The sequence below is a fragment of the Python bivittatus genome, unplaced genomic scaffold (assembly GCF_059951505.1).
Source record: "Python bivittatus isolate LINGU-HERP-01145 unplaced genomic scaffold, Pbiv_v1 ctg000280_np1212, whole genome shotgun sequence".
Taxonomy (NCBI): domain Eukaryota; kingdom Metazoa; phylum Chordata; class Lepidosauria; order Squamata; family Pythonidae; genus Python; species Python bivittatus.
This window is the reverse complement of record NW_028277066.1, coordinates 814,853-839,192: the sequence shown is the minus strand read 5'-3', so window position 1 is coordinate 839,192 and position 24,340 is coordinate 814,853. Positions and strand designations below refer to the sequence as shown.

General features: G+C 42.8%; 1 protein-coding gene across 4 annotated transcripts in view; it reads left to right on the top strand.

Moving 5' to 3' along the window:
* Window positions 1-6,634: 6,634 nt before the first annotated feature.
* Window positions 6,635-24,340, top strand: part of ASCC2 (activating signal cointegrator 1 complex subunit 2) — a 33,768-nt gene continuing 16,062 nt past the window's right edge. Inside the window, exons 1-8 of one of the 4 annotated variants that reach the window (XM_025170909.2) lie at window positions 6,635-6,924; window positions 9,434-9,533; window positions 14,348-14,506; window positions 16,014-16,184; window positions 16,801-16,930; window positions 19,675-19,742; window positions 20,899-21,009; window positions 22,637-22,749. In XM_025170909.2, coding sequence (XP_025026677.1) covers window positions 9,453-9,533; window positions 14,348-14,506; window positions 16,014-16,184; window positions 16,801-16,930; window positions 19,675-19,742; window positions 20,899-21,009; window positions 22,637-22,749 — 833 coding nt within the window. In that variant the 5' untranslated portion in view covers window positions 6,635-6,924; window positions 9,434-9,452. The other 3 variants (XM_025170908.2, XM_007434790.4, XM_015889196.3) reach the window with 3 other exon arrangements.

Here is a 24,340-nt window from a genome sequence, read left to right as displayed (position 1 = left end):
AAACCAATTTTATACACAGTCAGGATGCCCTCTGGAAGAGCTCTGTTTTGAGCTTCCAGAAAGCAGTCAACTGAGAGCCAACCTGATGTCTACACCTTGCTTCCCTTCTCCCTAAAGTGGGGATCTACCAGCGGCTTCTCCTGGCTAGATCAAACTACTTAGGCCAATTTCAATGAGTGAATGTCGTTGAAGCATTTATAACTTAGCACTAGCAGTTTAACTTGGACCAGAAGTCTGTGCAGGACCCACAGCACTGGTATAAGGCACTAGCACCAGCTAACACTGCCTAACACACAGGCTGCTGCAGTTTGAACTAAGTGCAGCTTCCAAGGGGTCTTTAAAGGCAGCGTGTCACAGTGGTCACAAGGCATGAGTTCTCCCACCCCAGGAAGGTCCCCCGGCTGCAGCCTCTATCTGTGGTTCTAGCAGGAGCTGCAACTCCAGGAGGGCCTTCAAATTGTGGATCTGGTCCTTCAGCGATAGTGCCGCTCTGTCAAGAGACACTGCTGGAGCAAGCAGAGAACCCTGATGGACAAACAGCAACTCCATCTTAGTAGGATTCAGTTTAAGTCTCTCCTGTTCCATTCAGACCTTCAGTCTTCAATGGCATCACCAGCCCGGCCTAGGATAGTTATGTAAAGCTACCATTTTGATTAGACCAGACCCTAAACTGCTGGATGATCTCTCACAGTATCTGCTTTACTGGTAGCGGTTTTGAGGCTTTTGAAAAAAGGCCAGGTAAAAAGAATTTAAATACATATAAAAACATATTTATGTATGTAGTTTATATAGTCGCCCATCTACCCCAGGAACTCTAAGATTTACCACTCTTTAGAAGAAGTGCCTGAAGAGAGAGAAGGAACAGGAAGGAAAGCATGATCCTGTTTGCCCAAGATGACTCAATTATTGCAAGAAGAATAGATTTCAAAACATGCAAAGCCCAGAGGGAGAAGCAAAATGCCTAAGTCTGCTTCTGCTAAACATTAAAGCATTTCTGAAGAGGAATATGGCAATGCTTGATATGAAACAAAAAAAGATTAAAGGATGATCCTAGTCATCGGGGGGGAGGCGTAGCTCCAGGACCTGGTGGTCTCATCTACTGGAGCTTCAGAAAAATTAACAGGCTCTCCTTGCTTTGAGAAGTTAGTGATGATGAAGCTTTTAAGCTATTTGTGCAAGATGAGGTATGATCTCCCATTTTTTTTGTGCTGGTTGGCACATTTGGGATTTTGAGATTATGTCCAGTCCTCACAAAATTACTGAGCTGGCTGAGTAGGAAGCTCATCCATTCCCAAAATATCTTCCATGGCTCATGTGCTAATCCCAAAGCACTCGTACCAGACCACAAAGTGGTGAGATTGGTCCCCTTCTTGCTCCACAGAACGCTCCTTACCATCCTCACTTTCATATGCATTCATACACACACACAACTTTCTCCGCTGGTAGAGTCTGTTGCAGGCCATTCCACGGGCATGCCAGAGAATGCAGCCCCCCCTACATACCTGCGTAATGAAAACAGGGCCAACAACTATGCAGCCCTAAAGCTGTGGCATTGTTAATTTCCGTCCCATTGGGGTCACTGGAAAGGAAACAAACAGAGCAAAGAAGACATTTGCCTTTGGCCAATGGCTTCCCTCTAGATTCCCCCACCCTGCCTGGCAAAAGCGCTGTTAGCCATGGAAAAGCTTTTGTCATTCCATGGAATTTATACCACGCATTGTTTAATCACATCTGAATGTGTTGTTTTGTAACCTAGATTGCCAATGGGTGTACAGTTTGACTTGTTTATGCTTTCCAGGTTCCCTGACCTACTTGTGGAAAGAAAAAGAGACAAAGCCACACAACGACTCCCAACCCTTCAATCTGCAAGCACTTCTTTGTATTTCCCTTGAAAATAAAAGCAAGCGGAAAATGAAAAGTGAGACAAGTCAATGGTGGCTTCTTTGTATGCAGGAACAGAGGTCACTTGACTGCAGCTGAGGTTGGCAAAAATTGGAGGGAAAGAACCGTACAAGAGCATCTTTCTGCATGGACAGAAAATAAGGTTTCTATTTTAAATTACGGAAACGTCACTTGTGAACTCTTCTGACACTTGAAATGGCCTAGAAAATGTGCAAGTTTTCGTCCTCTCTTCATTAGCAGATATGCATAAATTAAATGCCAACTTCAAATTTGCCCTTCTCTCTCTGTTTGTGCTCTTGACATTCTTTGGAATGAAAATGCTGCTTTGTACCCTATTACTGGCTGTGCCAGGAAGTTCCTCTTAACACTTAAAACAGAGCCAAGATTAGTGGCATACATCTGTCAAGCCTTCACATCAAGACATTTATCTGAGGCATTCACTGGATGGGGTACTACTAACAATTCAATAGTTGCCATTTATCCTGCCCAGTAACATCTCAGCACCAATTCATCCCTAAGAAGAGATTTTATATCAATTGCACTGTGGTCTACAGTTCATTTGTTTAAACACTTTTAAGATTTTGGCCAACTCTCATTCATGCCAAAATACTAGATGCGTGCACATCTTTTCTAAACATTTGGTTCAACATACTTTTAGAGCAATTATATAATGCTTCTGTGCCATTCCTTAGGGGCAACCTAGCCATTGTGGGACTCAATCTTTTATTATTTTGTGGTGCCTTTAAAAAGAAAAATAGATCAGTCAGAGGCACAAGAAGAATGGAAACTGGCTCAATGTGATGGAGTGTGTGGCTTAATCATTTGTCCCCATTACAGTCCCTGGCTGAAATATGGCGGCCCAGGCCTGCTATTTGTACAGTGGGTGGAAAGCATCTGTAGATATGAATGGGAATTTTTCTACCAATCCAATTTGCAAATAAGGATCCAGCCTGCATTGGGACTGGAGAACGGGTGGCACCTGACATTCCATTCCCAAACCTCTAGGCCGGTTTGTTGCCATCATGGTAATTGTATCTGCTGCTAATTGAGGGAGTTGCATTGTATCTCCTTTGACCACATCTGTCTCACCTACGCTGATGGTGAAACACAAACTGATTTTAAGATTTAGAGGGGGCAGTGGGAAGTTGCTGCTACATCTGGCATCTACATCTGAGGCAACACCCAATGGTAGGGTCGTGCCTGGCAACATGCATAGCAAAGCACATACACATGCCTTAATGCAGTGTTTCTCAACCTTAACAACCTTGGGATGTGTGGACTACAACTCCCAGAATTGCCCAGCCAGCCAATGGCTCGGCAGGGGTTTAGAATGCTTAGCAAGCTCCTACAACTGACTGCATTCAAAATGTCAGCCCAGAGTTGTTGGTTACACACCTGTGGAAAGAAATGCTATCGACGAATATTATCAATCCACAGCATGTGTGAAATTCACATAGATTAGAAATCTGGAAAGGTGATAGTGTGACCCCAGCTTGATATAAATACCACTGTATGTTGGTCTTAGAGCACAGAACGATGAGGCATAATGATCGTGGTCTGCTTTTCACAGGAAAAAAAAGGCAAAATGGTCTCAACTTTCAAAACGCTCTCAACATTCAAAACACCCTCAACATTTTTGAATTCTAGACATCCCACTGAGGTTAGTAAGTTCTGAGAGGGCAGCCTTTTAGGAACATAAAAAATAATAAAAGAACAGAAGGTCAAACGTAAGTTTCATGCCCTACAATCTTTATAATGTTTGTGTTTGTGTTTTTGTATAGTTGACTAGACTGATACAAGAAGCTTCATCAGTGACAACAGATCAATCAAAAATTGATCAAGTCTTGTGTATTCAATCTGTAAGTGTAAGTTAAGGCTGGGGGAAAAAGTAGAAAAGTGAATGTAGGATGGATGAAATAAATTATTCTTAAAATTCTTAATTCTTATTCTTAAAAGGGGAGCCTCTTAGAGAAGATAAATATATGTATTTATGGTTTTAATGTTTTGTGTGAGTCGCCCAGAGTTCCCCCATTGGGGGGAGATGGGCAGGGGAGAATTTTAATTAATTAATTAATTAATTAATTAATTAAAATAAACATGCACTCTATCATTTTTTCTACTATACTAATCTTTAACCTCAACACAATCTTCTGTCCCAATAAATCTGAGAGAAGGGGCACAAATACTTGTCTACTTTTTGATGGTCAATAGCATTATTATAATTTTTATACTTTTGTATTCAGTGTCAGTCAGCTCCACACTGAAGTAATGAAAATATAGTTTTCCTGTACTGTTTATTGGCTTTATTATTTTCTTTCCTTTTAATGTTGTTAGAAGAAATAGGCTTAATTTATACATCACACTTAACTTAGTTACTACAGTAAATTATTTTAAAAGATTCTCACAATACACTGAATCATAAAATGGCCAAGTGGGATGGGTTTGCACCACATGTGAAATCTCAGAAAAACTAAATGAAGATAAAAGTTAATGAGTGGTAGAAATGCAGCCACTAGATTTTCAACTTTAGGATTAAGACTAGATTAAGCATATTGTGCTAAATTAGCTTTAATGTTTTTATTACTACTGTAATCCATCCCGAGAACTTTGACTGTTTTCATGTATACAGTGTTTTATGTCAGGATGGCATAAAAATGGTGAAGAACCCACCCAGATAATTTAGGTTGGAGAACGTGGAGCTTCAGGACTAGAAGTCATTGAAAGTGAAAATTAAATCAGCCATCTCCACATTGGTATCCTCATGACATATTGGGATAATTAGATGGGAAATAGGAATCCTGGGAATTGTAATTAGAGATTTCTGGCAAGCAGCTTGAATTAAAGAAAAACACATAGCAAAGTGAGCAAGCTTAGGCAGAGATGTTCTTAAAGCAGAAGACACATAAAAGTCCAAGTAACACACAATTCCTGTGGGGAAATTTGCCCTTGATTCTGCCAAAAGATAAATGGAGTGTTGAAACAATTCAACCTGCCTTTCTGGTTTGGGGACTCTTTAGTCACAACCTAAAGTGTGTATTAAATTTTGGGAGACAGAAATATTGTTCTTTCTGTAACTCTGTTTTTTTATTTCATTGTTTTGTCTAGTTACAAAGGGAGTTAAGATTATTTGGAAAGATTGCTTGACATGGCTCAAATAATGGGAGAAAGACACCTGTTACGTGGGACAACTCTTGGTTTTAGAATAGGAATGTGCAGATTTCAGGCTTGAAGAATTTACTTGCTTTTTATTTTTTAACAAGAACTCTGATATCCACCAACTGGAGCCTAGTACAAAATATTCTGGGTTTATGAATTAAAGAATTCTGAGATCAGGAATTTCTGAAAGCAGTATCCCCTAGCCTTCTAATTTTCAGCAATAGTGTATAATGCATAATGTGTGGGGGAATCAGTTTTTGCTATTGTCAGACAAGGAGATGCAATCCTTGTTGAATTGCCCCAAGTCTTCAGACATCTCCCTGTAGATTCCTGGCTACCTTCTGCTCAGTCTTGCTTTACAACATTCAAACCATTTCAGATACATTCTAAATATTTTTACAGCATGCAATAAAGTAAATTTTCAGAATTAGTCTACTTTGTACAAATGAGTTCATGGAAAGGACAAGAACTGATAACGTGTCTTCCCACCACTATAGTGAGACAATTCATTTTTCATCTGTGTGTACATTCAGACCAGATGATTCTTAAAAACAAAACACTTGCCTTCATTAATCTGCCAACAATCCAACTATCAAATTCCCCTGTTCCTGAAAGTTATTCATTTACACAAAAATTAGCTTCAGAATTACAGTTACCCCAAATGGTCCTGCTATTTCTTTTTGGTAAAAATTATTGGTGGAGTTTTATGACCGTTGGCATTACTTATTAGTGGCCCCATTAAGATGTGTCCTGACTGGAATGATATGAATAACTTCAGCTGCCATCACTGCCAAACTGGGCCTGGGGAGACAGTCCTTAGCCATAGGTGACTCTGGGCCAGTTCCAACATGAAGCGGGAAATAAAATGAGGGAGACTAGATGTATAATACTTTGAGCCCTAAAGAGAAAAAGGGCTCTTGGGCTATAGGGGTTTTACTTTTGATACTAAGAAATATTAGTTTATTGATGAGTTTTATTTAAGACTGTTTTATTGCTTGTTTCCACTGTTCTGGGAGAAAGAGCAGAAGAGAAAACTAACATTTTTAAAAAATGCTATTATATAAATAGCATTTTATACACACACACACATATACATGTGTGTGTATATATGTATATACACACACAGATAATACAGATGAGCTCTCGGGATCACATATGTATTCTTATGTCTATACACTCCCAATTACTATTCCTTAACTTTAAAGAAAAAACAGTTTTGCCTTCTTTTCCTTTTCCTTTTAAATTCTGTGTATTTTCAGCTTTTGCTTTAATTTTGCAAAGATAATGCCAAAGAAAGAGGGACTCGAGACTGACGTTTCAAGAAAGAAAAACTTAAGGCTGGGGACAATGGGACCTGTAGTCCAATCCCCTCTTCTTCCCCCCTCCCCCCCCAGGAAAATAGGCTGGGAAAAACTGCAGCCCGGGCAACTAATAATAATGACTGAATAAATAAATAAAATAGTTACCAGCCCCGCTAGCTAATAACAACATAAAACGCTCGCGAGAAAAGGCCCCTCGCGCTAAGCAACCCGTCGTGCATCGACGGCCTTCTCGACCCGGAAGTGCTTTTCCAGCAGCGGAAGTGGGAGGCCGACGGGAAGGCGGAGGCATCACTGAGGCGACACAGGGGGCGCCAAGCCATTGCGGGGTGTTTCTTGGGCGCCCCATCGGGGAGAAGGAGAACCGGCGGGGAAAGCTGAAAGTGTCCGGAGGGGCTCGGTGGCGCGGCCACTCCTCGCTCCCGGCCCTGGGTTCCCTGAGCGGACTGAACCCCGGGCGCCCCGAGCGGGCTGACGAGGCGGGAGCCACAAGACCCGGATGCAAGGTGGGCGTTGCTGTGACGCCACGTGGATGAACTGCCGGACGGTACGCGGTGACGTCACGGCCCGGGAAGGGGATTGGCTGGCTGCTCGAGAGGGCGTGGTCCCGGCGGGCCCTAGGAGGGGGAATCCCAGCTGGTGCCTCGTCCGTCCTGCAGGGTTGTTGTGTGGCGGAGGCTTGTTTGAGAGGTGACTTGCTTTAGTCTCTGGGGGAAACATGGGGCGGCATGGTGAACTCTGAAGGACGGTTAGCCTTTGGCAGCCGGGGAGGGGAGGGGGCGTGCTCCCCAGAGGCGTTGGACTACATCTTCCATCCGTCTAAAGCTGAGCCAGCCAGAGCAACGAGGGCGAGCGCACGGAGGGGGTCCTGGGCTGAGTTGGGAAGCTTTGCCATAAGCATAAAAGTCAACGCAGGACAGATCCAGCAGGTGCAGTTGCATCAGGTAGATTTGGAAAGGCTTGAACAGAAAGACTAACCGCCCACATTTACCGGACGTAGTTTTATAACAACAACAACAACAACATCGTCGTTATTATTATTATTATTATTATTAAAATTTGCATGCCTCCCGACTCATGACTGGGTGGCTTACAGTCAGTCAAAAACATTTAAAAGACAAAGAATGATAGGGAAAAAAAGCACACACAAAAACAGTACAAGGCAGAATAACAACGATGGCAACGAAAATAAACCCAGAAGGGCACAGGAAGGAAGGGGCATCCGTTATCCTCTCCAAAAGCCTGGCCTGGTTTTAAACCCGGTTCGTGTTTTGTGGCTTAGGGTGCTGGGTCAGTGCGGCCTATTTGATGAGTCCATGCTTCTGTCCATTGTGTGAACCAAGAAAAGGGGTTAATTCAGTATCTAGGTTAAGTGCGTTGTGTGAACAAGCAGGGATCGGCATGCCTCGGTATGCCCATGTAATCCCTCTACTTTGCAAGCTGCCCTGGTTGCTGGTTTGCTTCCTGGTGCGATTCAGGGTGCTGATTGTTACCTATAAAGCCCTACATGGCATGGGGCCAGTTTACTTGGGGGTCTGCCTCTTCCCCATAGCATCTCCCTGGCCAGTTCAATCCTGCAGGATTGGTGCACTCCACGTTCCTTCAATTAAACAATGTCATCTATCAGGACCCCAGAAGTGCACTTCCTCTGTCATAGCGCCTGCCCTTTGGGGTGAGGTTTCCCCCAAGATCCTGATGGCCCCCACCCTATTGGTATATTTTGAAGGACCCTGAAGACCTGGCTCTTCACCCAGGCTTTCGGTGAGGGGGAGTGAGACCCCTTACTTTATTGCACTTGCCATCTTTTTTACTTCATTTTTTGTTTTTTATGTTTTATTGATTTTATTGTAATTTCTTTATTTGATCGTTGTGAGCTGCTCAGGGTTATTGAGAATCAGATGACATACATGTTTAATAAATTATTATTAGTTGGGATTAGTGATAGAAGAGTTTCCTACACGCTTCTGGTTGAGGTGTGGGCCTTTTGAAAATAAATGATTCTCACCAGAGATGAGACGAAAGTGTGGTGGCATCTTTTCCACCATCCCCCAGTTGTCTCCATCACCAGCTTGCCTGTCCTGGAGCATGATGATCTGATGATGGTGGTGATACTTACTTTTGTTCCACTGAACAAAAGTGAGGCACCTACAGCAAGTTACAATAAAAACAATCTTAAGGAACATCAGCACTTAAAAACAATATGGAGCAACATTCATTGGAAATGAAACAAAAACAAAACAGCAGGCAATCTAAAAGTCTGCTTTTTCAGATTGTTGACAGCATTATAAATAGAGACTAAGTCTTAAAAACATATCTGAACACTGGTAGTTAAAAGTATGGAAGTGATAGGCTTCTGTTGTTGTTCTAATGCACCGAGGAGGATTACGTTTTCATGTCTGAATTGTGAATTTCCTGAGGCATCTAAGCAAGACTTTGGGAAAAGGGATGTAGGCTTAGTGCAGTGTGCTTAGTAACTTTTTATGGAATCCACCATTGAAGTTTGGTTCAGACAAAATGCTGTGGCATAAATCATGATTGTAAACCCATGGCAGGGTTCATGCATGCTCAGCAACAGCTAGGCAAACCGCTTTGTATCATGTGTCAATTCAACCAATGCCTGAGGTCTGATGCCAAAACTGCAATCATATGATATTTTGCTGTGCAGCTGGTCATTCTAAGTGTGCAAGATCAATATGTACCTTTTTCTCCTCCAGAATACAAGTAAATTGAGGAATGCAGCTTTTAAAAAAAAATCTGGCAGAGGAGGATGTTGGTCATGCAAACTCCTTTAATCTTAGGAAATGTACATGATTGAGCATTCCATGGGAATCACATTAATATATAATATAATAATATAGTATGGTGGTTGACCTTCTGCTCTTTAAGCTTCGTGCAAAAAGCCTTGAGAATTTTATTTTTCCCTCATGCTCTTTGTTTGTACAAAAACAGTTTGAGTCTCTAGGTGTGGTTACTGTACCAGGAGCAACTTGTGTTTTTGGTTAGAAATTCCTGAAACAGTTCCTGAGTTTATCTTGTGTGTGTGTATGTGTTTTCAGGTGAAAAGAGCCCAGAAACATGCCAGCCTTGCCTCTGGATGAACTCCAGTTTACTAAAAAGGATTCACTGACGGGGAAGATAAAAACTTTACCAGCACTGGTAAGCAGAGTTTGAAGCTGTTGTCCAGTGACTTCTAACTATGGGGCTCTTTTTGCAATTAAAAGGAACTTCACAGTGGCTGAAATGATAGTGTGGTCTGCCCCCTTAACCATGATCACTTTATCTTTTTATTTCAATTAATTGATTTTTATTTTAATGAGTTGCCTTTTAGATCTGGTCTACGGCTTAGTGGAGCTGTCCCCACTCTTACACCGTTCAGGTGTGTTGAGACTGCAACTCCCAGAATTCCCTAGTCAACAGGGCCTCTAACTGGAGAATTCGGAAAGTTGTAGTTTCATGTCTCTACTGAATGCTAAATCGGCGAAGACTGACTTAGTATGTTGTGCAAGCCCACTTGTGGTTTATTCAGCAAATCATGATTAAAACAGTTGCAGCTTGGCACAATGTATAAATCCAGCTAGTAGGTTTATTCACTCCATATAAATTCTTTATTTCACTAGTGTGTTAAAGGTTAGAAACCCTCAACATGGTAGCCATAGTTGATCTTAACAAGGACTGCCAATGTTCGAATTGAATATGTCTGTCCAATTTAGGATTTGGGGCATGTCAGTCTTAAAGATTTTGATTGTAATTGCACATCATACTGAACTGTAAACCAGGATTGATTGAAGGAGGCCAAATCAGTCTTGCTGATGAGCAAACTAATTGTGGTTTGGCCAAGTCTGGCTTGTTTCCCTTCTTGTATAGCCTTGCATATCTGAGCTTTCTGTTTCACTTCCTAGGTATGACTTGGAAAGTCACCTGCCTGTCTGAGGTCTTAAGCACTGTTTCTTAAACTCAGCAACTTTAAGATGTGTGGACTTCAACCTCCAGAATTCCCCAACAACATCTTAAAGTTGTTGAGTTTGAGAAACGCCGTCTTAAAGAATTGCTGCTGGTCTGTGTAGTCCAGCATTTCCCAATCTGGATACCATCCAGAAGTGTGGACTTCAGCTCCCAGAATCCTCAGCAATGGCTATGCTGGTTGGGGAATTCTGGGAATTGCAGTCTATAACACCTAGAAGTTGCCTAAGTGGGCAGCACCAATTTAGACTGTACTGAGCTAGGGTTGCTAGGTTAACACAAGTTCACCCAAAATGTGGCTTGTTGATCGCAGTCAATGGTGACTTATAAGCGATAGCTTCCTATAGTTCCAGAATAATATGTTGTTCCCAAACCCCCTTTTTATAACTCTCAGAGACCCTTTGGCCATGATTAATGAACTGTTTCCTGATCTTTTAAAACTATAATATGAACTTCCAGGGAGGACGTGGGGTCCGAAGACATGTCTGTGTCTTGCAGGCGCAACACTGAAGTATTAACCAATAGCTGGGGTAAATTTGCCCCCTGAGCAAACAGAATTTCCTTGGATCAAGAGGAAACCTAGAGATCACCCATTTGAATTCTGTAAGGCAGCTCCTCAGGGTGCTGATGAGGTCCAGAGGGACCTTGCCAGTACCTTTAGAGTTGAGTGCTTAGGAAGCACGGGAAACATCAGGCTGAATATCAGTGATAAAAATGAATGTATCACCCAGAATGATGTTTCTGTTTCAGACAATACCAATATTGAAAAACGATATACCTTTTAAACAATGGCAAAAAGACTTATCAAGGTTTATATGACAGAGTAAAAAACCGAAAGCAAAATACAGGTAGTCCTTGCTTAACAACGGTAATTGGGACCGGAATTTCCATTGCTAAGTGATGCGGTCATAAAGCATGACATCATATGACTGCATCGCTTAGTGACAGCAATACCAGCAGTCCGCATTGCTGCTGTTAAGTGAAAATCACGAGTCATTAAGCGAGGACCTCACGTGACTGCAACTTGCAACTGCAAAGTCAATGGGGAAGCTGGCTGGAAGTTGCAAGCAGGCCAGAGGGCGGGTGAGTACTACAGAGTGAGGCAGGGGGGTACTGCGGCGCGTGCGGGCTGGGGAGGGGATGCTGTGGCACTGCATGAGTGTGTCCAGGCTGGGGAGGGGTTGTTGCGGCACTTCGTGAGTGCGAGTGGGCTGGGGATGGGCCTTCCCTGTTGGCTTTCCTATTGACTTTGCTTGTGGGAAGCCGGTGGGGAAAGTCACAAATGGCAATCACGTGACTGCAGGATGCTGCAGTGGTCATAAGTGCAAGCTGGTTGCCAAGTGCTCAGATTGCGATCATGTGACTGCAGGGGTGCTCCATTGGTCAGAACTTTGAGGACTGGTTGTAAGTACCACTCGTTCAGCACCGTTGCAACTGAATGAGTGTTGTTAACCAAGGACTACCTGTATAAATTTTACAAGATGCAAAAGAAAGAGGAGGATTAGGGGTACCCAGTCTTAAACTATATTTTGCTGCATGTTGTTTGGCATGGATGAAGGAGTGGATATTGTTAAGAATTAAGAGAATGTTGGAACTGGAGGATCACAATCTGAGATTTGGATGGCAAGGATTTTTACCGCATGACAAAGTGGAAAACTTTAAAAATCATTACCTGAGAAATACCTTATTAAGAATATGGAATAAATATAAACCCAGGCTGTGCCCAAAGATAACATTATTGACATCCACACAAGAAGCCTTTTATAGAAGAGAAACAGCAGGTAGAGAAAGATAGTTAACATATGAGGATTTATTAATACAAACAAAACAGGGATGGAAAGCACATTTTTTTCCTTATCTGACTGGAAATCCTAATCTTTTATCATGAGAAGCGTGATAACCAGTCATCATGTCAGCTAGTGTTGACAAGCTGGCAGTGTAGGCACTGGGTTTCTGAACCCTTTTCTGCTCTCCAGGAAGGTACTCTGGGATCCACAGTATATTTATATCTGTGTGTGTGTGTGTGCGCGCGCGCACGTATGTATTAATCGAGTCCGATTCTTGGAAACTGCCTAGACAAGTTCCTGCAGTTTTCTTGGCAAGGTTTTTCAGATGTGGTTTGCCATTGCTTCCTTCCTGGGGCTGAGAGAAAGTGATTGTCCGAAGGTCCCCCAGCTGGCTTTGTGCCTAAGGCGGGACTAGAACTCATGATCTCCCGGTTTCTAGCCTCGTGCCTTAACCACTACACCAAACTGGGTCTCTCTCTCTCTCTCTCTCTCACACACACACACACAGAGTCCTAAGAGAAAAGCTTACTTGTTTCCATATCATATATGATATATATATATATGTGTGTGTGTGTGTGTGTGTATATATATATATATATATACACATATATATACACATACACACACACATACATACACACACATACATACGCATGCATGCATGCATGCATGCATGCTATATATGCTGCGCATTCACTCGTGGGTTTTCTTTTTTCAGCTAGCGCTCGGTTTCCCAGGATCTTCCTTATCCTATCTCCAGCCCTGCAGCTGCTCTCTTTCTTTTCAGCGATGGATAAGAATGTCACGTTGCTAACATCCTCCCAAGTCTTCATTTCTGTCAAACCTATCATTATTTTCTCTGGTCGGCTTTATCAACTCTCTTGATTAAAGAGAGCTCTTTATCAACCTCTCTTTAATCCAAAGATTCTACATCAGTGTTGTGCAAACTTGGCCACTTTAAGATGAGTGGACTTCAACTCCCAGAATTCCCCAGCCAGCCTTGCTGGCTGGGGAATTCTGGGAGTTGAAGTCCACTCATAAGGCTGGCTGGGGAATTCTGGGAGTTGAAGTCCACTCATCTTAAAGTGGCCAAGTTTGGACAACACTGTTCTACATGTTTGGGTTGAAGTAGATTTAAAGGTCTGGAAAGTCCATCTTCCTGTTCCTTGCAAGAATCCAGATTGAATCACTCTTGTCAGATGGTTGTCTCATCTCTGCTTGTTCACATTGAAGGGGAACTCCCTGCTTTCTAAGGAATAGGTTCCACAATCAAAGCTGCTTTTATCATTAGGAGGTTTTTCCCAGCATTTAATGGAAAACTGCCTTCCCATAATTATAGTAATCAGTTTCGCCCCTCCCTCGCCGTGTTTTTAAAAACAGAACGAGACAAACTGTAAAGCGTCCTCTGGCTATGATGTGCATTTATGCTGGATGAGTTGCAGGAAAAAGTGGAATCCTGCTTATGACCTGGAAAATACTGGTGTCTTACTGAAGTTGTTTTCAAACTGCAGACTGAAGACCCATTGATTTAAATGGCAGTGACATTTTGTTGATGTCTCTATCCTCTGAAGCTTCAGAAAGGGCTCTTCCAGCCGGTCCCCGAGAGCGCCACAGTTTGGGAAACCTGCCCAGACAGTCTGAGCAGAAGCCACTGTGGCACGTTAAAAATACAGCAAGGGACAAACAGGCATCTGTATTTCTATGGGCAAGGATTTATAGTCCCACTGCCAGCTCCCAGGTTGTACACCCTCGTGGAATATGCGTCTTCCAGTTTCTCTTGGGGTTGAGCTGAGTTGTGGGATTCCAGAACATAAATACTCAACCCCTCCAGAAGGATGCCCTCCTGCTTCTGCTGTTTTATTTTGGAAACATGGCAGGGCAGGAGGCAGCTGGATGTGAGAAAGGCATGAGCTACCTATCGTAGGAGGAACTGGACCAGGAATGTGGTATAAACTAAGCAGGCTTCTGGACATGTTGTTGTAAAGCAAGGAGCTCTCCCTCAAACTGCAGATCAGCAGGGCCTTTGTGATGAGGCAGAAGGACGTGCTGCCAGCCCCCAAAGAGAGCAAACATGAGGATTCTAGTTAACCACCAGGCCAAATTTTCCTGCAAACACGCAAAGTGTCCTTGGCTGAGAAGCCCTCCAAGATTGCTCAGGCAGCAACACCAAGGACTACTGTTTTGTCTTGGGGCTGTTGACACCCACACCATTTTGTTTTTCAGCATCCCGAAAATAAAACAGACCGCTCTTTTGTGCTGTACAAGCCCCCACCGAGCACCGAAGATCCAGCCCTGTTGGAGGAGTTTTTGGAACGAGCCAGATTTGTGGCAGATGATCTGGATTGGCTTCTGGCTCTACCTCATGATAAATTCTGGTGCCAGGTACCCTTCCTTTGTAAATGGGAGAAGGTGGGAAGAAAAGGGGAGAGAAGTGGATTTTAGATAGAACGATAGAGGCAAGTGTTTGGGTTCCTCTAGGCAGGTATGTTTTGACCTAATGGCATCTTTTTCAGTTCTTGTCATGTTGCCCAGAGGTTGGTGGGCTGGCTCCCCTTTGCAAGGCTTATGTAGAAGCAGGATGCTCTTCCTGTAACCCTTTCCCTCCCAGGAACCTAATTTCAGGTCTCCTAGCTGATGCTAGGAGATAGAAGGAGGAAGACTGGTTTGAGGGCAAGAGTTTGGCTCAGTAGAAAGAATGAAATCTCTCTGTCCCCACCCACTATTGTAATCACCTTGGCTTAGGCCAGGCCATTTCTCCCAGTCTTCTGTACAATCCAGGAAATGCAACTTAGCAGGGCAAGGCAGAAACGATTGTGCTTGGTTTTCAATAGCGGGAGACACTGAGCTTTCCAGGAGTGAAGCAAGCCTTTGCTTTTTCTTAGGTAGTTAGCATGGCTCCCATTTGGCCCAGGGTGGTAGTGCTGTGGGTGAATGTGCAATGAATGATTGGCATTTGGGAACCTGTTGTAAAGGAAGGCGAACATTATTATTTACCTGTGTACAGTCGTGGGCCAAACAAGACAGTTAAAATACAAAGCATCCAACATAAAAAACTCGTTTGCAAGAAACGTTATCTGGATTTTGTTCAAATCCAGGTACTTCAAACAGCAAGTTGAAGTTTATTTATTTATCCAATTTATATCGCTGCCCATCTCAACGACCAACCCAAGTGGTTTATGATTAGAGCGGAGATTTGCTTCAACCTCCAAAGATGAGATAATAGGCTAATTTAAGAGTACATGTGCCACAGATATGATTTCAGTAGGTAAACATATACATAAATGATCTTGATAGGGGATATTATCAGATCAGCTCATTGAGGACAGGGCATCTTGATGCACCAGTGTAAGTGCCCTGTAAGAGAGCACAAGAATGTGCTAGAAGCATTTGGAGGTATAGGAGGGGATACATAAATTCATTGGAGCAGAAGTGAGAAATCTGTTTGACAGATCAAGATCAAAGGCATTCGGAAATACATTCAGAAGGTGAAAAGTTGCCTTTCGCCCTTCGGTATCTCAGGTGTCCTTCACCAGCCTTCCCAATCTTGGTGGCCTCTAGTTATGCTGGACTGCATAAGCCTTAGTAGGCTAAGGTGGCAGGAGATTTTGGAGCACATCTGGTAGGTTGAGCTAACTATTAACCTTTTTAGAAGGGCAGCATTTTAAGAAGGTTACAGGGCAGTTTCTAAGTGGTTGAAAGGATGGAAGAGAGAAGGATTATAATTGGGTGGCCTGGCATTTTTTTCCACCAGTAAATTAATCAAGGGAAGCATAAATGGAAGGGTGAAGGCAATCATGGCAGAGTAGCTGGAATGTTGGAAGAGGGTCAGGGAGATCTAAGATGGAAGCCATGACCAATTTCCCAGGAAGCCTTTGTTTTCTTCCAACAGGTAATTTTTGATGAGTCGCTCCAGAAATGCCTGGATTCATACCTGCACTACGCCCCCCGCAAATTTGACACAACGACAGACCTGCTTGCTGAGGTGAACGACCTGCAGAAGCATCTCCATCGGAATGTTTTCCTAACGTTCCTCCGTATGTCCACCCACAAGGAATCCAAAGTAAACACAACATCTTTTTTTACACATCTCAAAGGCATGCAAAGTAGACATATTTCTGTTTGGACAAGGGGGAAGAATGGGGTGAAGGAAGGACAGCTTTCTGTTTAGCCTTCTTAAAAGTCTTCCTTTGGAGTCAATGCTTGTTTTTAAAAAGTTCAAAGGCTGTTCCCAAGGCCAGCCTTCACGTGTTTAACACGTCTGTTGATTATTGATTTATGAATTGGTCATGCCATAAACAGTTCAAAGAATGCTTCAGAGACATGTGGAAGCATGTCAATTCTAATTCTATAGTAATAAACCAAAAGAATCCTACAAATTGTTCTGTTCTGATCAAAAGGGTGCTCTAGAAGAGTCATCAAATTCACTGAATGCTTTGAGAGATCTCCAGTGTTGCTCCTAAATATATGTTCTTCCTTCTGACTACAGAGGTTGATTCAGCCCTGCCTTGTTCACTTGTGTCAGGGATAGACATTGTCCTTCTGTGCCAATCACGATAACAGAGACCATTTTTGGTGGCTATCAATAAATGTTTTCCAATCTCTCTCTCTCTCTCTGTCTCTCTCTCCCTCCCCCTCCCCCTCCCCCCCTCCCTCCCTCACCTTCCTTTCTCATTTAGGATCATTTCATTACGCCATCGGTATTTGGAGAGATCCTTTACAATAACTTCTTATTTGACATTCCCAAAATCTTGGATCTGTGCGTGCTCTTTGGAAAAGGCAATGGTTCCCTACTCCAGAAGATGATTGGTTAGTTCATGGGATGAGAGAGGGCAAGAGTGAAAGACTAGTGGTGGGGGTGGGGGCGTCTCTGGGAATTGAAGTCTGGTTTATCTGAAAGATACTAGATTTATTTTTTATTTATTTATTTAAAAAGCCCTTCCCTTGTTGCTTATAAAGGTGTCAAAGCAGCAGTAGCAGGCTTCACGCAACAAATTTTAGCACCATAAAGTTGTTAACGTTCAGAAACGCTGGTCCAGGCAACCAGGAGTTATTCAGTAAACCGCTGTTAAAACACGGCTCAGCACAATATGTGACCCTTGTTGGGAAATCTTTGATTCAAATCTAATTCTGCTATAAACTATCAGCATTTTAGTCCTGCGCTAACTTGGTTGGGAGAAAGCTCTGCAGAGTTCAATGATACTTACCTTTGACTAGATGTCTATAGGATTGTATATCTTCTTGTTTGAACTGGGGCATGCAAACTCATTTCTTGTTATTCAGATACAAAACCACCAAGGTGTGGAATGGAAAAGGGTACTTGTCATAGATGCTGAGAGAAATACAAAAAGTGCACAGAAAATTTAGCTGATTGATTGATTGATTGATTGATTGATTATGTGCCATCAAGTCATTTTTGACTCCTAGCGACCACATAGATAGATTTTTCTCCATGACAATCTATCCCTATCCTGTTCTTTCAAGTCTCCCAACAGTACACTCATCACCACCTTGCAGCTGGTCGTCCCCTTCTTCTCTTTCCTTCCATCTTTCCCAGTAATAGAGCCTTTTCCAGAGAGCTGGGTCTTTGCATAATGTGTCCGAAAGCATACTGATTGGCTTGGTCTGAATCTGAGCAGTTATGCCAAGCTGAACATAATTACATTTTTATGTACATATCTGTACTGGTCATTGAAGGCAGGTTTCTTGTCTTGAATATGTTGGCACAGTGAATATTTGCTTGGTTTAATAGGGATTTTGTACACCTTCTGGAATGTTCTAATGAAAATTAAACTCTATCCGTCATTAAAAAACTATAGCTCAGTGGCATGCATGATTACTCAGTTCTATGAATATTTGGATATCGCTCATTGAACTAAAGGAGCTACATTAGTATTTCCAATTATTTGTTTGGCTCCCCACCCTGAGATGATTTTAAAAAGAGAATTAATACAGACCAGCATTTTCAGATCTTGTTCAAAAATTGGTTGGGTCATGCATGAAGCATCAGATAGAGATATGCTGCACATTTTTGGAAGTCTGCTTCCATCTCTCTTGGGAGTCTACAGGCTTAAGCAGTTCCTTCAAGGTTGACTAAGCAAACTGGCCCCAAACAAGCCCAAGAAACTCAGAGATTTTGCTATGTTCAGACAGTGACCTGCTGCCAATCTTGAAAATGGTTCAATTCTTGTTTTGTTTTGCTTTGACTCTGAAATGCAAGCCTGGGTCTTGGTATGAGGAAGGAGTGAGTTTTTGGCAGGAGGCCACTCAATTAAATCCACATCCCTTGTCTGAATTCTCGGCATCGACTGATGTATTTGGCAAAAAGCCCATCACCCTCAAATTGGTGAATATTTGACCTTGAATCAACCAGTCCCATTTCTGAGAGAGGCCACCCATAAACTTCACGGATTCAACTCCTGACTTGGCTGGATTTAACACTTTAACACTCTTCCTCAGAATGCTTGCTCCAACAGTCTCTTCACTCATACAGCTAAACCATGATTGTGCTCAACTGTTAGTGACTAAGCAACCCTTGGCTGGGTTCACACCACACATTAAGCCAAAACTAAACAAGGCTATCTTATAGCCAAGAACAAGGTATGAACCCAGCTAAATGTACCTTGGTTGAATGGCTGTTCCCAATTCAACACTTATTGTCTTATCCAGCTTTGGGTAAGGTATGTATAAGGATGACTCGTTGAATAGGAGATTCAGAGAGATGTTAGTGATGGGATTCATATGTACTAGTTCCCTCTGCAAATAATCTTTCTTCTGTGATATTTCTCCCTCCAGTAGTTTCACTTTCTGAACAAGACTTCTAGTTTGTTTCTAGATACCTTTCTGAGTTGGGTTCTAGTCAACTAGCTGTATGTTCTGGCTAGATGTGTGCAGTATCTGAAATGGGTAAACGTGCTTAGGATTTGGGGTGAGTGTGCTCACTAGACCTGTCAGTGGCCCCTTAAAGAAACTGTGCCTTTTTTGTGTTTGAGTTGAGGAGGCGTTCTAGAGGTGGCAAAGTGTCACCATCCCATCTTCACCTCTTTAACTCAAGCGCATATTTTCTTGAGCCCAGGTATCCAGTAAGCCCTGGAGAAGGCGTGGCTCCTTTCAAGGGCTGCGGACAAAGACTGAGTAGGAACCCTGCATTGGTTCCAGATATTGCACACACATGCTAGTTGTTGGAGAATACAAATAAGAGTATGTTCTGGGAGTCCAGCTTGTTTTTGGCTTCCTTCAGGCAACTGGTTGACCACTTCAGGAACAGAATGATAAGCTGGTGGGCCTGCTACCATATCCAGCAGAGCCCTTTTTAAATTCTGATGTATTTTCAGGGTAACTGTGCTATCAGACACCCCAGCTAAATAAAAATTCCAAGGAAAAATTGAGGATGAGGGAGAAGCTTGCTGTTTCATCTGTGGTACTGGTACAATGTGATCTCCTTGTTCTGTGAAACAACTGCAGGGCGATCATAGCTAATGTGAAACCTTGGATCATTTAACTAGCCTTTTTTCTCTGTCTTTCCTTTTTTTCCTCTCTGCCCTGCTCTTCAGGAAACATCTTTACTCAACAGCCAAGTTATTTCAGCGATTTGGATGAAACCATGCCTACAATTCTTCAGGTTCTTTTTCAACTTTGGGGATATTTCAGAGCTACTCAGAGACAGTATATAATACATTCTCTTTATGGGGTGGTATAAAATTGCTGGTCCTATGCACATGAAATCCTTGGCCTTCATGAGAAGGAAGTGCGGTCCCAGCTGGTTGCAGCTAGAGCTTCCCAGTGGCCACCCATCTGAAGGCAGCCACTGGAAACATGTTGTGCAGAGCGGCAGGTACATTTGATTCTCAGTTGCCAAGGAATCTTGCTAATCATTGACCAAAATTAAATAAATAAAACTAAAAGTTTCTTTGGGAGGTAGATTACTTCCTTCATCTGGTCACCCCAGCAGGCATAGTCCTAAATGAAGTAGCCAAACAGTGCCCCCACATGAAAAAAGCCCAAAAGCTTTTTCAAAAGGTTGGGTTCCAAGATTGTAGAAGTAGGCAGATGTGTCTGGGTCTTTATTGGTGGCCCTTATATGGGCATAACCTTTTGCACATACAGGTCATCCTCATTTAGCAACTGCCTCATACAGTGACCATTCACGATTATGGCAGTGATGAAAAAGTAACTTTGTGTCCAATCCTTGCATTTATGACCTTTGTGGGTCTGTAAAGCAAAGGAAAGCTGAAGTCAGATCATAAGCACAGTTGCGGTTTCACTTAGCGACTGCGTTGCTTAACGGCCGAGTTGCCAGTCCCAATTGTAGTCGCTAAACAAGGGCTCCCTGACGTCCCTTGTAGGGCTATTGTGTACAGAAAAGCCATGTATCATGAGTTTCATCACTGGCACATATTAAGATTCTGCTTAGGAAATTGCAACTCCCAGCCCAGCAGATTTTTCATCATGTCCAACCAACCCTCACTTTCCAAACTATGGTTCTAAAAAAAAGGGGGATGAGAGAGCTAAGTGACCTGCCAAGACGTGAATGGAACAGTTGTAACTTTGGAAGGTCGATGCCGACAGGAACATCTCCAGCATCAAAAAGGGTCTGCGTGCAGATGTGCAGGGATGGCTGGTGGTTGAAGGTTACACCTGATTATAGTCAGAGCAACTCCCCTTTGCCCCTAGGAAGGCAGATAACCTGGGTCAGGCGATGACCCACAATAAAAGCCAAACACCCAAGCTGCATTTTGCAAACTATCATATTTATGAATCTGATCTTTGCCTTCTAGGTTTTCAGCAATATCCTGCATGCCTGTGGCTTGCAGGGGGAAGGGGCTTCAGCTACTCCACAGAAGCTGGAGGAAAGGGTCAGGATGACTCCTGGAGGAATTCATTTGCAGGTGGGGGCCGTCCTTGTGGTGAGGACCTTTCCTCCGGTCTCGGTCACAGCATTCCACCCAACTGCAGCCGTGCTGTCTTCCTCCCCCATCCCAAACCCTTTTCTTTCAGCCTGCCTGCGGCTTTAACTCATAATTTTTTCTCTTGTCTGTCCTGTGACTGGGTGAGGCAGTTTTCCCCATCACATGCGTTTAGCCATGCTTTTGCTAAAGCACATGACTACTTTTCCATTATCTGCTAGCCTCTCACTGAATAAAAATTTCTCGAAAGACTTCACAAAGCAGATGTTGCTCAAACACATGTCAGAACAGGCAGGGAGAAAGGAGATGATAGACCTGGGAGGAGGATTTGCTGTGCTCTAACAGGCTGAGAGAGTTTGAAAGTTAGAGACTTCTTTGGGGTCAGGCTTAAAAGAGCAGAGAGCAAGTCCGAAAAGCTGAATGAACAAGAACATACGTCCTGCTTTGGTGCATTGAAATTTGGTCTCGCGTTCTTTTCCTTCAGCGATTTCATGTTAACAAATCGCTTAGCACAATGCAAATTCAACAACAAAAAACCAAAAAAAGTTGAACTCTTGTTTTTTGAGTTGGGTCTCAGCTCTGCTGTTAATTCATTTGGGACCTGAGAAGACTCAAGAGCAGTGTTTCTCAACCTTGGCAGCTTTAAGATGTGTGGACTTCAACTCCCAGAATTCCCCAGCCAGCGATGCTGGCTGGGGAATTCTGGGAGTTGAAGTCCACACATCTTAAAGTTGCCAAGGTTGAGAAACACTGCTCAAGAGGTTGGAGTGCCAGAGACAGGGAATAGATGTGTGGCTTCGTTGGTGCTAAAAGGAGAAGAATTAAAGAGACCTGGTAAAGAAGCCTTAAAAATTTGCTGGCCCGCAGAGATATGGGCTGGGTTGTTAGGGGGCAGAGAGGGAAGTGGTCAGCTTAGTTTCTCCTGTAGTAGCCATGCATAGAAAAGAAAAGAGTACAGATATGTGATTAAATGGGGAATAATTTGCTTGCTAGTGGGAGAAAAGAAAGGGGAATTGAAGGCAGGAAACAATTGGATTTGCATAACAGAATGATGGAATTCTGAAGCGTATCACGACAGGGCAAATGGCCTGGTGCCCAACTAGTCAGCCTTTCCACTGTCAGAAATAACTCTGCAGGCCGTGTGAAAAGTGATTCCCGGCTGTAAGTTCTAATTAGCCAGCCTCATCAATCAAGGTTTGCTAGTGACTGGAGGGTATGGTTTGTTAGGAGAGCAACAAGCCAGGTGATCCCAGTTTGTAGGTTACATTCAGCAAACCTGAAAAATCCCCTTCTGTAGTTTGACCTAGTAGTTAGATAAATCCCAGAGAGAGGTTTCCTAGTTTTCTTAACCACGCAGGAAAGAGCTGGTAGGGTTTATCAGTATGCCTGTGCGCCCAAGAGAAGTCAGAATTCTGGCTTAATATTATATATAAATCAGTCCAGTGTCTGTGGGAGGGGAGGGGAAAAAAATAGCCTCCAAAACACTTCCCCAACTTGGTGTTCCTCCAAATGTATTGGGACTCCATGCTAGCTAGAGATGATGAGACTTGTAGTTCCCAAACGTTTGGAACCTGAATTTGGAAAAGATCTTTTTTCTCTCTCTTCCTAGGAGCTGAAAGATATTGTCCTATATGTGTGCGACAGCTGTATCACTCTTTGGGCCTTTCTAGATATCTTTCCGTTGGCTTGCCAGACATTCCAAAAGCATGACTTCTGTTTCAGGTATTGTTTTAGGCTGCCGGCATGTTTCTGTTTCAGTAAAAGAGGCGTGCTTGAGAAAGTATCCATGCTGTGGGTTTCCCAGATGTCCTCCAATGCCTATTGTATGCAGCCCATTTAAAGGTGGGGCACTTTTCATTCAAGGAGAAGCAGACCTTCTCAAGGTTGGTCTCAATCCACAGCCACTCTTTTCTAGAAGCTTAAATTTTTTTTAAAACAAAAGTGTACAGGTAGACCTTGCTTAATGACTGCCTTGGGCAATGACTGCAATTATGACGGTGGTGAAAAAGTAACTTTGCGACCAACACTTGCATTTACGACCTCCTTCGCAGCCTCTCTGTCTCAGTCATGGGTTTGCCATTACAGTCAGTCAGTACACGTTGTCCTGTGCCTGACCCATTTTTTTTCTCCCTCCCCTCCCAGAACAGAGAGATTGCCTAAACAAGCTGTCTCCTCCTGAGCTGTTTTTCTCCACAGGACAGCACATCCCTAAAAAGTGCTAAGGGCAAGTTAACAAGCTCAACCCTGTGACCTTAATTAGTTGATTAGATCCCTCCAGTCAGCTTGCTGCTGCTACCTGAAATTGACAAGACCCTAATCAATTTCACCCTAAAGGCTTTTTTTTTGCCCCCTAATCACTAGGGCATTCCTTTGGGTGATGTGTATTCCCCACTGTGTGCCTGCTTACTCTCTTGTAATCCCTTCCTCTCCAATGAGTGTAAATACAAAGATTAATTTTCTTCTTGCTAATTATCCCAGTGCTGGAGTGGACGGGGGCGGGGGAGTGGGGAAGAAGGGCTGTGAGATCTGCCCTTTTACCTGGCTTCCTCGTTAGTCGAGTTCTGGAAACCTTCCCCACCATTTGGGCTCACCTAGCTGTTTGGGATAGTAGCCTTCTGACACTGCAAAACAAAGGAAAACTGAAGTAAAATTGTAAGCACAGTTGCGGTCACATGATTTTCCACTTAGCAACCATGTCACTGGTCCCAGTTGTGGTCGCTAAATGAGAACTACCTATATTTTCAAAAAAGGATATTAGCTACAAATCGACAAATACAAGTTACACAATTAATGCTGAATATAATATTAATAATAGACACCAGAGTACACTGAGTTGTTTTCATGATGTAAAAAAGAAATATAAATTTTTGAACTTAATGCCAAAATCTCCATTATATTATTATTATTAATAAATGGGGAAAAAAGAAGAAAGAGAAGGAAAAAACCCTATAAATAATATAAGTAAATATTTAATTTCTGACTTCCCCCTTCTTTATACTCCAGCCGATCTGCACAGACTATGTCTGTTGGCATAGACGTTAGAATCCATATTCTAAGCGCTTGTATTTACTTTGCTGAGTAATATATAATATATATGGAAGCCATTCTTGCTTAAATCTACTGTAGTTAAACTTCTGTTATGTATGTAAACTGTTAATGTTGCCATTGCTGCATATTCTCCAAGTTTAAGTTCCCAATCAGATAATGTCAGAACGATATCTTTTTCCCAGAGTTGTGCAAAGTTTGCCCCTGTAACCTTTAGAAGCAGTTTTGAAGTTCATGGTGGGCAAGTGAGTTACTGGGGGCAGGAAAG